Here is a 14,392-nt window from a genome sequence, read left to right on the forward strand (position 1 = left end):
CATGGCAGGCTCAATGCGGCTTACATGGGGCAATGGAGGGTTAAGTGACTTGCCCAGAGTCACAAGGAGCTGCCTGTGCCTGAAGTGGGAATCGAACTCAGTTCCTCAGTTTCCCAGGACCAAAGTCCACCACCCTAACCACTATATTAGGCACTTATTTTTTTACTTTTACTTGAGTAAATTTTAAATGTGTTTTTCATTGTACTTTTTACTTTTACTTATGTATAAAGGTATGCAGTTATCTTTACTTTTACTTAAGATTTGGTATAGATTTTACTTAAGTACTTTAAACAAACTGCTTATTTCCTTCAAGGAATAAAGTGGTTCCAGGACCCTCATCTTCTCCCGAAGAAAAACTTTGAGCTACATAAACTCCCAGTAACAATGCAATAATTCCCCCCCCCCCCCCCCCCCGCCACACACCCCCACCCACCCAAGGGAATAATTGGTGATCCCAGTTCAAAAACCCAAGTGGACTGGAGGGCATGAGAACAGGAGGTTGCCTATTCCTGGCTGCAAGTAGCCCCTCTTGTCCTGCATGGTAGAATCCCTTTATAGCTCCCCAACAACTTCTCCCCAGCACAAGCTGTTTCTCCAGCGCAGCCCAAACTTGTTTGATCCCCCATTTCACATACAGACTCACATTTTGACAAAGGGATCAGAATAGCCATTGGAGTCCATGGCTGCAAGATGGGCACAGCGCACAATGCCCACAATGAGACCTTGCTTCTGGGAGCTGTAGCAAAGAGAGAGCAAGATTCGTCCACGTTCCTCCAGTGGGGCTTCACTTGCCTCCTTCTGCCTCGTCCATGTCATCCAAAGAGGAAAGAGCAGAGGGAAAGTAGAATTAAAATTAACAATCTGCTGCCACTGGCCATCATCCCACATGAGAGAGAGGAAAAATACCATTAGAGATGCATGGGATACCATTACTGGGGCCTATAACATAGAAACATAATAAAATGTAAGCAGATAAAGACCATATGGCCTATCCAGTCTGCCCATCTACTCTCCCTATCACTCCCTTACAGATCCTATTTACTTGTCCCAACCTCTCTTGAATTCAAATAGTATTTTCATCTCCACCACCTCCACTGGGAGGCCGTTCCACGAATTCATCACCTTCTCCAGGTTACTTCTGAGTCTTTCATCCTCATTGAAAGAGACCTGCCCCCTGTGCATTTATGCCACAGAGGTGTTTAAACATTTCTATATCTCCCCTCTCCCGCCTTTCTTCCAAAGTATACATATTGAGATCTTTAAGTCTGTCCCCATATACTTTATGATGAATACCACTGACCATTTTAGAACCCTCCTAGCTATGGAACAGAAACACAAGCTTCTATGGGAGTTTTCTTTCCACTGAAACACCCTCTGGTCAGCCAGTTTCACATCATAATTATTCCAGTGTTTGCAATCACTGTTTTCTGTTCAGAATTTTATGTGAGATTAACCCTAAATCTATCCATCTATTTGTGTTAAATATTCTCCCACTAGAGAGTTTTATTCACACTCTTACCACCAGCTGATTATTCCATTTGGTTGGTTGGTTTATTTATTTATTCATTCATTCATTCATGCATACATGCATTCTTGTATCCCACTGTTATCGTAAAACAAGTTTTGGTTCAAAGTGGCTTACAATTTACGTATTAGGTGAGGATTTCAATAGTATGTCCATTATTACGTGAAAAAGTACATTGATAGTTTGTATATATGTCTGTAGAGTTTTCTGAGAGGTATTCTGGGTTTTTGTCTGTAGAATTTTCAGAAAGATTGTTTTGAGCTGATTAGGGCGATGATTTATGTAGTTTTATGAAGGGTACTGATGAGGTAATTTGTAGAGGTGCGACGTTGATAGGGACTGGACTTGATAGAGGTGTGATGATAGTTTGTGTGGTTGTCTGATGAGTTTTGATGAGGTAGATTTGTAGGGATGGGATGTTGGTGTCTTATGTAGTTAGCTATAGAATTTTTTGAAGAGGTAGGTTTTCATTTCTTTCCTGATTGAAGGTAGTTTGTGATGCTTCCTAAGGCTTTTGGTAATGAGTTCCACCATTTGGAGCCCAGGTAGCTAAATCCTGCTGTGTAGATGGTTTTATAGGTTACTAGTAAAAGAGGCCCGTTTCAGAGGAAATGAAACGGGCGCTAGCAAGGTTTTCGTTGCCAACACCCCCCCCCCCTCCCTGGCCAACCCCTTCGTTGTGCTGCCATTGCTCCGCCCCCAACGTCATGACGTTTGACGCGAGGGTGGGGCCCGGATTGATTTCCCACCTCCCCCCCGCCTCCCTCCCTGCCAACCCCTTCGTTGTTCTGGCATTGCTCTGCCCTCGAGGGCGGGGCCCACAGCGATTTTGGTGGCTTCACCACCACGAACCTTCGAACCTTTTTGAAGGAAGTCAGGGCTTGGCTTCATTGACGTCAGTGTCCTCAGAACATTGAGGGTGAATTTTATTATAGTAGATGTTTCTGCAGTTGGGTAGCTGAAGAAGTAGGTAGCTTCTGGTTTCTGGACTTGCGTTTCTTGGGGATAGTTCTATCAGGTCTAGCATATATTCAGGTGCCATTCCAAATACTATTTTGAAAATGAGGGTACTCGTTTTGAATAGTAGTCTTGCCTTGATTGGCAACCAGTGTAGTATTTTGAGTAGTGGAGTTGCTCTTTCATATTTTGACTTCTTGAATATCAGTCTTGCTGCTATGTTTTGGTCTCTTTACACCCAACATATGTTGTGTTGCAGTAGTCTAGTTGTGATAGTATTGTCGATTGTACCATTATCCGGAATGCTTGTCTAGGAAAATAGTCTCTTATCCTTCTCAGTTTCCATAGAGGGGCATATCGAAAGGGAAGCCCAAGTTTTCCTGAGGATGTCCTCGCAGGACGTCCCGGCGAAGGGCAGGGAAACCCGTCTTATCGAAACAAGATGGGCGTCCATCTGTTGTTTCGATAATATGGTCAGGGACGCCCAAATCATGAAATTTAGGTCGACCTTAGAGATGGTCTTCCCCGATTTTCGCCGATAATGGAAACTGAGGACGCTCATCTCAGAAACGACCAAATCCAAGCCCTTTGGTCGTGGGAGGAGCCAGCATTCGTAGTGCACTGGTCCCCCTGATATTATGAACAATGTTTAAAATATTTAATTTTTGAAATTTGGGATTGTTTGTTTTGATCCCGAGACCCGGGATGTGGCTGCCTGATCCGGACAAGATCCTTGCAGCCACTGAACCGGCACTGGGAGTTCAGGGTTGCGGACCTGACTGCCCAAGCAAACAAACCTTCCATGTGGAGGAGCAGTGTAGAGTCACACTGAGGCCGCACTAAACCAAGGAGGACCCTCATTGAGCCCAGATGCATCCCAGACCAGCAGCAGACCCCAACGGAGAGTGAGCCGGTTCCCACCGATGCATGGAGGGACCCTTGATGGTGCACTGCTCACATGGGCGGAGGATCAGAGCACCGAGCAGCCCCAGAGAGACACGTAGCCAGAGAGGAGAATTCGGCTCTGTGCATGCAGGCACAAACCCAGGGATTGGCCACCGATAGAGGCCCTCCTGAGCTTCGGTCCATGGCGACACCAGAGACCGTGGTGGAACATCCTGGAGAACCAACCCATGCTCACTCGAGCGTTCATGTCTGAGGAGCAACTGGGAGCGTGGGAGAACCCGCACCTAGCCATAGACCGCCGGCACAACCCCTCTCCAGACTCAGCTGTACCAGAACGATGATTGCAGACAACGATCGGAGGACCCCACGATGTGCCATCCCAGATCACGCCAGTAAGAGCACAATGCGAAGAGGATCTCCATCCAGATCACCGTGAATGGGATGGCTGACTCAGCCGGCCACAGTAAGCTCCTGACCGCAGGCGGGAGCGCACGCTGTTGCCAGTAACCTCTAGGCCGGCCTCAAAAGAAAGTGAAGAGCGCATTGGCCACCGCACAGGGACTCAGGTTGGGCAAGACTGCTCAGAAAATTAAGGTGCTAGAAACAGAATCCGAAAGGCAAGGAAATTCAGACCGAGAAATTAGCATTGAGAACTGCAGAGTGACTTAGACAGAATACCACCTTGAAAAAGAGCAGCAGAGCTTGTTCAGAAATTGAAATCAAGACTCAGAATGATTTATGTAGCTAATTTTAAACCATAACTACTACATATACTTATGTACAATCATGGATTGTTTATAAAAATTGAGCGAAAAAACAAAAACAAAACGTGTTCAGCTTATGCCTAGACAGAAAATCACCTTGAAAGAGCAGCAGGGATTTTATTCAAAAACTGAAGTCAGGACTCAACATGATTTATGTAGTTAATTGGAATCCATGATTACTGTACATACATATGTATATATCAAAGATCTATTGTAAAAACTGAGCAACAATAACCATTTTCAGCTCATGCACAGTACACAACTACACATCTTTTATGTAAAATGTTCTATTTCAGGCGTAACTACACACCCAAAACATGTATGTCACCATGCATTCAATTAGATTTAAATCTACGACACATATTGCTAACCAAAGCGTGTCTGTACAACGTAATTAAGGGAACCTTAGTAGTCCTACACATGCACCATCTCGGCAAGATGGTTTTGAGTCAGTCAATGATACCTCTTATTTAAAGCAGACCATCTTTAATTATAGCATTGTCAAATTGTAGTCACCTTCCCACAGTAGCAGTTCTGCTACAATTCCACCCCACTACCATCTGTCCAGCCAAGGTTAAACCAGCAACAGCCCTTACCCCAGCCAACATCACTACCCTATATACTTAGCCCTCTACGCAAGAAATCAACAGACCTCACCGACGAAAATGACCAGCACCAGAACCAATAGACACATATACCTCAAAACAATCCTACTCACCCCCCTCCTTCTCTCCTACACCTCCAGCTCATCCAGCTCCCATACTAACGACATCTGCAACATTCCCAGGGCTTTTTTTGAGGAGGTACTTGGGGGTTCTGAGTACCGGCACCTTTTCCATATTCCGCTAAAATTGACCCATGCATAGGTGCCCGGTATAAGAGGCTTGGGGAGGCTAAGCCTCCCCAACCAAAGCAGACGCGACAAGCCTCACCAACGATAGCTGGGGTACTGGAGCATCATGCATGCAGCACAGCACAAGAAAGAAGAAGCTGCAGCAGCCTACAGGACCTGTTACCACCATCTTCGGGTTTCTGCAGCTGGCTCTGGGACTCCCGTCCTATTGTTCTCTCTAGCGCCACGGACGTCTTCTTCACTCTAGCAATTATAGCAGGCCTGCCTTGGAGACTCAGCCTTCCTCCTGCTCTGATGCATCGCGCGTCAACGGACGCAACTTCCAGCTTCCGCGAGGGTGGGACACGTCATCACAGAAAGAAGGTCGAGTGAGTTCTCTTCCCAAGGCAGACCTGCTAAGATCATTGCAGATCACAGTAGAAAGACATCAAGGCAAGTATCAAACTTCTTCTTTGGGGAGCGGAGGAAAGGGAAAGAGTGAAACTAAGAGGAAGAGACTGGAAAGGGCAGAAGAAAAGGAGCGAGAGTGTGAGACTAATACAGGGAGAAACTGAAAGGGGGAGGGGGAAGGAGCAGGACTAAAGAGCGCTCACTGACTGGACCTTTGGGAGAGATCCCGCCCAGAGTTCATTAAGGTGCTGCTCTGATTGCCCTGGGTAGGGAAGGAGGTCAGGCAGGAGGAGAAAAATATGAAGGTGCTGCTTTGATGAGTGGGGAAGGAATAGGCAAAGAGACTGAACTGGGAGAGGAGGAGAAGAGACAGGGAAAGATATTGGATGGAATGGAAGAGAGAGGGACAGCTACTAGCCCTAGAGTAGGGGAGAGGTAGAGACAGGAAGAAGTGCTGAATTCAGGAGGAGTAGGGAAGGGGAGAGAGAAAGATATAGAGAGTGAGAGTAGAGAGACAACTGGGGGGGAAGGGAAACAATGCTGGATGAAAAAGATGGGGGGGGGGAGAGAAATACTGGATTATGAAGGGATGGTGGGAATTGAGAGGGAGCGATACTGGCCACAGAGTAGGGCATGCAGGAGATTAGGGTCACAGAGACAGAGGGACAATTGTGGTCATGGGGGGAGGGGAGGGGGAATAGGGACACGGGGCAAATTTCTGATTATAGGGAGAAAGATAGAGGCATGGGGGACTCTTTCTAGGTCTTCCTAGCTGTTTTGTTATATTAGTTTTTTGAAATGTGTATTCTGATCTTTTGGGTTTGTTTCTGTATTTATAGTATTGCTGTATGCAGAGTCTGACTTCATGAGGTTTCCAGTTCAGGTTTTGTTGCCTTCATATCTCTATTACTGATCTGTGGTCCCTTGTTTCATATTGTTGACTGTGTTTTGCATATGCTATTCTGCTAGCATGTATTATCAATGTAGAGATCTTGTTGCAGTCCTGTTTGTTCTGTTTTCTTATTGGGTAGTGTATTGGTGTATTAGGGTCTGCCCAGTGTAATATTTATGGTACAGTAAGGTTCTGAGTGTTTTTGCACAAAGTTGTGCATAGTGTTTTGCAGTTGAGCGATTGTGGTTAGTATATGCTTTGAGCAACCACTTTATTCTTTGACATAATACATATCTAATATCTAAATTTAATAAAAGGTATTGTGACTATTTTATTTGTACTTATTTTTGTTCTGTGTGTTGTCAGACAATCATGGATGTAAGCTCCGCCCCTGGCCCCACCCCCTAATCACACCCCCTTTAGCCTCCCCAAACACTTGGGCCACCGACCGCCTATGGACCGATGGACCCTAAGTTTTAATGAAAGAGCTCAGGCTCTACACACCAATTCTGCCTTGTCATAGATTCTGTGAGTGGTTGCAGGGGACCTGGCCATTGTGGGGTGGGTCCTTCAGTGATCACCTCACCCCTGAAGGTTGGCCTGGCATTTGAGTACCGGCACCTTTTTAGCTAGAAAAAACACACTGAACATTCCAATCATCTCCCACTCATACCACAACAATCTGACACACCAGCATCACCAAGCTTACACAACCTCACAGCAGCGTCTACAGTCAGAACCTATAGCAACAAGAAAACAAAAAAAACCTAGAAATTTAAAACCAAACAAAACGGGCAAATCCAATCTCATCAAAATTTGTTGCAACAAAGAGTCAATCCCCAACTACATATCTATATCAATAGCATACATAAATGTCAGATCAGTGGTAAATAAAAAAGAAGGCATCAGGGACTGGATAGAGAATGAAAATCTAGGAACCCTATTCATCACAGAAACCTGGATTCAATTTGAAGATGATCTCATCCTAAACGAAATATGCCCCCCAGGGTACAAGATCCTACATATTACAAGAGACAGGAAGAGAGGAGACGGAATAGCAGTGATTTCCAAATCCTTCCTCAAAACAGAACTGATCTCCAAATTTAGTTCTCTACAACTTGAAATTCTATCATGCACAATACAAGACACCCTTCAAGATCAGCTGTGCTGCATCCTCTTCTTCCACCCACCAGGAAAATGGTCAGAAACCCATCTCGAATTCACTGACTTCATTTCCAACACATGAATATCCTACTCAAACATTCTGCTGCTCAGAGACCTAAATATACACCTAGAAAACACAAACGATGCAAGCACAAAAGAATGCCTTAAATTCATACAGCAATGGAGGAGTGGCCTAGTGGTTAGGGTGGTGGACTTTAGTCCTGGGGAACTGAGGAACTGAGTTCACTTCAGACACAGGCAGCTCCTTGTGACTCTGGGCAAGTCACTTAACCCTCCATTGCCCTAGGTACAAATAAGTACCTGTATACAATATGTAAGCTGCATTGAGCCTGCCATGAGTGGGAAAGCGCAGGGTACAAATGTAACAACAAACAACAAACAATACTCGCCCCCTCAACCAACCCACAACAAAGGCCACATTCTTGACTTAGTAGCCTACAAATTCACAGAAACACACCACATAACACCCACCAATATAAAATGGGAGGAAACACCATGGTCTGACCATTGGAGCCGACTCTGTGGGTGCTGTGGGTATTCCTTGTATGTGTCCAGGGAGGGGTTATTTCCATTGGGCTTAGCACCCCCAATAATTTTGAAAAGTTGGCTCCTATGGGTCTGACCACTTCAAACTACTCACGACCCTCAACTGGAAAGAAGCCACCCCTCAAACCACAATCATCCAGTAAACTTAAGAATCCTGAGACAAAATAGACAACGAAACCTTCTGGACCAACATCTATTCCAATTTGTGGCCACCTCCCAATAATATCACACAATTCTTAACCACCTGGCAGGATAGATGCCAGACCGTCCTCAACAATATAGCACCTCTAAAAATGAAGAGATCAAACAGAACTAAGGTGAACCATAGTACAACAATGAACTAAAGGAACACAAAAGAGAATGCAGGAAACTGAAAGACTATGGCAGAAACACAAAACAAGAGTGGAGGAGTGGCCTAGTGGCTAGGGTGGTAGACTTTGGTCCTGGGGAACTGAGTTTGATTCCCACTTCAGGCACAGGCAGCTCCTTGTGACTCTGGGCAAGTCACTTAACCCTCCATTGCCCCAGGTACAAATAAGTACCTGTAAACCGCATTGAGCCTGCCATGAGTGGGAAAGCGCGGGGTACAAATGTAACAAACACAGGACAACAAAACAAAATGGAAGTCAGAAATCAGACTATAAAAATTGATGCTGAGGAAAATCAAATTCAGCCACTACAAACAACTAATCGGATCCGACTACAAAAACACAAAAAAACTATGCAGCAGAATCAACTCTCTCCTATCCACAAATCAACAGACATGAGAAACACAAAACCAACCAGGAGCACAATAACTAGCCAACTATTTTGAAGATAAAATAACATCAATGAGAGCCTGCTTCTGAATAGACAACCCAGACCTAGACTTGTTTATGGATGAGCTCACCAGAATTGATGAACCATATGATACCGACAGATCATGGTCATCATTCTCACCCCCAAAAACGGTCCTAGTTCAGCAACTACTACTTAAAATTACTAAATCTCACTGCTTCCTGGTCACATGCCCCAGCTACCTACTAAAAGAACCCCAACTCCTAGAAAGCATCACAGCCTACCTAACTGACCTACTGACCGCAGGCACCTTTCCTAAGAAAAAAGGCAACATCATTCTAACATCTATTCTCCAAAACCCTAAATCAAGCAAAAGCAACATCAAAAACTACAGACCAGTAGACTCCATACCTCTCATCACCAAGCTACTAGAAAGTATAGTCAACAAGCAACTTACTAAATACTTGAACAACTTCTCAATACTCCATGATTCTCAATCAGGCTTCAGATCGCACCACAGCACAGAAACGACACTAACTGCTATAATTGCCAGCTTCAGAAGAGAAATCAGTCAGGGAAGGAACATACTACTACAACAATTCGAAATGTCATCAGCCTTCGATATAGTTGACCACTGCATCTTAATTCGAATACTTGACAAGATTGGCATAAGAGGAGCAGTACTCAAATGGTTGGAAAGTTTCTTGACCAACAGATCATACTAAGTCAAAATGAAAGATGAACTATCCTCCCCCTGGAAAGCACAATCAGGAGTTCCACAGGGATCCTCCACCTCTCCAATCCTATTCAATATCATGATGACCCCAGTAGCCAAAACAATAGCAAATGAAGGACTCAACCCATTCATCTATGCCAACGATGTAACCATCTTTATCCCATTCAAACATGACATTAAAGACATCTCAGAGAATATCAAAAAAGGCCTACACACACTAGAAAACTGGGCCACCACATTCAAGCTCAAACTCAACAGAGACAAGACCCAATTCCTGGTAGTAACAGCATCCCACAAACAAATCACCATACTCAACATAACTATAGATGGAACCACATACCCCCTCTCAAACAACTTAGGACTCCTAGGAGCAATCATCAATAAAAACTGACTTTTGAACCCCAGGTAACAAAGGTAGTACCAAACACATTCCACATAATGTGGAAACTAAGGAGAATAAGAAACAACTTCCCCACAAAAGTATTCCATCTCAATGTACAGTCCACAATTCTCTCACACTACAGCATTGCAATCTACTCAGGCTGCAAAGAGCAAGTCATAAAGAGATTTCAAATGGCTCAAAATACAGCAGCCAGACTTATTTTAAGGAAGCAATGATACGAAAGGGCCAACCCTCTGCAAACAGCACTCCACTGACTTCCAATCAAAGCCCACATAACCTTCAAACTCTGCACCATGGTCTGGTTCTTAATCCATGGGGAAGTGCCTGCATACCTCTCAGATATGATTATCCTACTGCTTAAGAACACACTGAAGGAAGTGAGAAACTACCTGACCCTTCACTACCCCAGATGTCACAAGCTTATCTACAAATCAGCTCACTCCGCGAACTTCCCATACCAAAGCACCAAACTATGGAATGCCCTTCCCAAATCAATAAGGTTCATAACATCTTACACTAACTTTCGGAAACACCTGAAGACATACCTATTTAAAAGGCTCCTAGGCACAGACAACAAAAATGAACCATCTTCACCCATACAATATATGATTCAATCCCCCCTTATACAATCAAAGCTCAAGACTTCGACATAACCAACTATAAAACACAAGAAACCAAGCAACCAAACCCAAATAATAAGTCTTCCCTAACACAATAACAAACCACTCCTCACACCAACTACCTACCCCTTCTTCCTCAATGATCTCTCTATTAATTCTCTACTCCCCTGTCTATTCTCTTAAATTGTAATTCTCTACCTCCACGAACTAACATTGTAAACCACATTGAACCAAACATGTTTGGAAGATATGGGATACAAATGCTGCTATAAATAAATAAAATAAAATAAATAATTGTATAGTGTGTGCTGTGATATTGTATATCTTTTTAGTTTTGTATGTTTAATCCTGAATTATACACTGTTTTACATTTGTAATAGTGTCTGTATAAGTCTCTGGTGAGAACTCATTTACAGTACTGTGTACTGGAGACAGCACCTTCAAAAATGGAGTTGGCCCAGAGGCAGTTACTAAAATGATCAGTCAATATGCTTTGTCATAAAGCATATTGGGACAGATTTATAGATCTCAATAGGTATACTTTGGAAGAAAGGAAGGAGGGTGAAGATCCAATAGAGCCCTTTAAATGCCTCAGTGAAGGGAAGCTCTGCAACAAGGGGGCAGCAGATGAAAGTGAAATAGGGTAGACTCAGGAGTAATCCAAGGGGATATTTCTTTATGGGAAGAGTGGTGGAGGTGAGAAATAGCCTCCCAGTGTAAGTGGCGATGAGAAGGATTGTATCTGAAGGAGCAGAAGGAATTTTAGATCTTAGTAGTTGGTACAGATGAGCAGACTGAATGAGCCATCATTTTCTCAAGTTCTATGTTTCTATACTGTCTGAGCATTTCAACAGACTGCATTCAGGTTTGCCTCTCTTAGAATTCAGGTTTGCCTCTCTTTGAATTTTTCAAATGTTTGATATTTATTTTGTTGTATTGATATTATATGTGCTGGATCTACTGTATCTGCCTGTTCTGAAGCAGTGTTACCACCAATTGGTCATTGCTTTAGCATTTATCATCATCACCTCCTCACCAGTATTTGCTCTTTTGTAGTCCATCATTCTCCTCCCTCCTTCCCTCTTGCCCCCTTCTTTTAACCTTTCCTTCCTCAGTATCCTCACTGTACACATACAAATGCACTTCTGCCTCGCAATTGCACCCACCTCTTCATAGACAGCCATTCCACGCACAGCATTCATGGTACTGGGACGCTTCGTCTGAAAAGAAAAAGCCAGAAAATCCCAGCTCAGCAAGGAATTGTAGAATCAAGGTGCAACAGCAGCCCCATGTAGTAAGTATAGTGAGTGTGATCAGGTCTCAGTTTTGCCACAGCACACATTTATCAGAGGAATCTCTTACTGGCGAAATGGAATCATTCTTCTACTCCAAAAAGAGACCTCTAGTGGTGAATAAGGAGAATTACAATGGAGGAGGATCATTGTGCAATGCTTTTAGTTGTGCCTGACCAGTAGATCTTCTGCTAATGCGCCAGGAGACAGAAATGCATAGTGGATTCCTCTTTTTCTGCTCCCCTTCCCCTTACCAGCAGCTGCTTTTCCAGGCAGATATTGAAATTCTTGGTTTGATTGGGGATCAACTTCTTCAGGGGCACTCGGATTTCACCAATGGACTCATTGCGACTGAACTTGTCTTCATCACACACTGACAGCCTATTCTCATAGGAAAAGAACCAGTTCAAGAATCATTTTAGATCCTGTACAGCATTCACAATCTTTTAAAAAGAGAAGGGTGTTCATGGTTTGCAACTGTAGAGAAGTACTACCTTCTGGTGTGTATGCTCAGTGTTTTTCTGCTGCTGCTAATAATACCACTTCTTCATAGATGGAGTACTGTACAACAAAGCTGAACACAAGCTGTAATAATACATTCCACTGTGCTTGTAAAGGGGAATAAAGGTGCCACCTTTCAAAACCAGCAGCTATTGATATTTGAGGGATCTCATGGTGCCAGACAGTAGTACTACTCCACATTTATTCTGAATTGTCTTATAATACTTGCTTGTTATACTATTATCATGTTTTTTCTTCAACATGCTGCCCAAGATCCTTCTGTAACACTAAATATCTATTTTCTAATATATTTCCACCATTCATGATGTATTGTAAGCCACATTGAGCCTGCAAAGAGGTGGGAAAATGTGGGATACAAATGCAATCCTATATAATAATTCTCACCTCCAACAGGATGTGCTTGGGACCGTGCCTGCCGGAAGTGGTCTGCTAGGCAGGCACGCACTGACCTCAGTGACATCAGTGACAGACAATTTGGCAAAGCAAAACAATGTGAGTGCCGGCCATTAGGACACAGGGTTGATAGGAGAGTTTTAAAAGACTGAAGGAACCGAAAGTGTTAAATGGGGGGAGGGGGGAGTTCTGAACGACTGAAAGACATGAACATTTGGGAAAGGAAAACAATCTAAATGCTGGCCATTAGGACACAGGGTACATAGGAGAGTTTTAAAAGACTGAAGGAACCAAAAGTGTTCGGGGGGGGGGGGGGGGGGGAAGTTCTGAATGAATGAAAGAAATGAAAATTTACGAGAGGAACACAATCTGAATGCCGGGCGTTTGTACACAGGGTAGATAGGACACTTTTTTAAAAAAATGAAGGACATGAAAGTATTACATCTTGGGGGAGGGGTGAGGAGAAAAGCGGTGGGGTATCCAGATAATGGGCGTTAGGGCCACGGGGGTACATAGACTTTTGAAAGCCTTAAGGAACCCAAAGTGTGGGAAGGAGGAGGAAAAGGAGGGGAGGGAACGGGGTGAGGGGCATTAGGAACAGGGGAGGGGGCCCTGTCACACACTCTCATTCTCACACACACACTGTCACACAGACAGTCTCACTCTGTCACACACCTGCACATTCACTCTGGCTCTCTCTCTCAAACATACACACTCCCAGGAAAACCTTGCTAGCGCCCGTTTCATTCGTTCCAGAAACGGGCCTTTTTTACTAGTAAATAAATAAATAGTAACCTTCACACAAGTGGGAAACATATATCAAGTATAGCTTATGAAATTCTTTCCATCTCCTGTATATGTGTATATATGTATCTGTGTGTGGAGAGAAGGGAGAGATGGTTTGATTGGAGCAGTACCCAAACATTCTGTTGCTTTGGAAAGAATAATAAATTGAAATCAAGTGTGATCAAACTACTAGATTTCAAGGATGGGTTTTACAGTTTTCTGATGGCAGCAGGTATCACCGTTCTCCACCACTACTTGGTAGTACATCCAGTGGCAAACTACACAGTTCGATTCACAATTGGAGAATATATTCCACACACAAACTTAGTATATGTTCAAATTGGAAATGGTGGAATAAACAATATTCTTCATTACTGTACACCGCCTTGAGTGAATTATTTCTAAAAGGCGATAAATAAATCCTAATAAATTATGAGGAGTCAATATACTTTATTCATAACTGAACTTGCTGGAGGAAAAAGCCTCAGTCGTCACTGGAAACACTCAGTAGTAAATCAGGGAATGTTTCTGGTATCCCAACTATGTCCACCTATTTTCTCTCATTGGCAAAAAAAATCCTCCAATAAAGTCCAGTGGTAGTTAACTGTGAAACCAACCACTACTATTTAAATTTTTATATTTTGTATTTTACTTAAATGTGATAAAAGTATTGAGATTCCTCTGTTCATAAATACTTCAATGTGGGAAAGTGAGCACTTATCTTGATAAAGATGATCCCGACGGAAGGCCCGTTTCACCCTTGCTTCATCAGGGGATGTCCTTGCAGTGCTGTTCTTTCTATTATGTGTCTGAATTCAATTCCTGGAGCTGGACGTAGTTGAGAT

General features: G+C 43.5%; 1 protein-coding gene across 1 annotated transcript in view; it reads right to left on the reverse strand.

Moving 5' to 3' along the window:
• Window positions 1-14,392, reverse strand: part of LOC115460561 (double C2-like domain-containing protein beta) — a 93,174-nt gene that overhangs the window by 9,531 nt on the left and 69,251 nt on the right. The window contains exons 5-7 of the mRNA XM_030190326.1: window positions 12,101-12,227; window positions 11,721-11,774; window positions 644-798 (exon numbers count right to left, since the gene is read on the reverse strand). Coding sequence (XP_030046186.1) covers window positions 644-798; window positions 11,721-11,774; window positions 12,101-12,227 — 336 coding nt within the window. The remainder of the gene's footprint in view (window positions 1-643; window positions 799-11,720; window positions 11,775-12,100; window positions 12,228-14,392) is intronic.

The sequence above is a fragment of the Microcaecilia unicolor genome, chromosome 1 (genome assembly GCF_901765095.1).
Source record: "Microcaecilia unicolor chromosome 1, aMicUni1.1, whole genome shotgun sequence".
Taxonomy (NCBI): domain Eukaryota; kingdom Metazoa; phylum Chordata; class Amphibia; order Gymnophiona; family Siphonopidae; genus Microcaecilia; species Microcaecilia unicolor.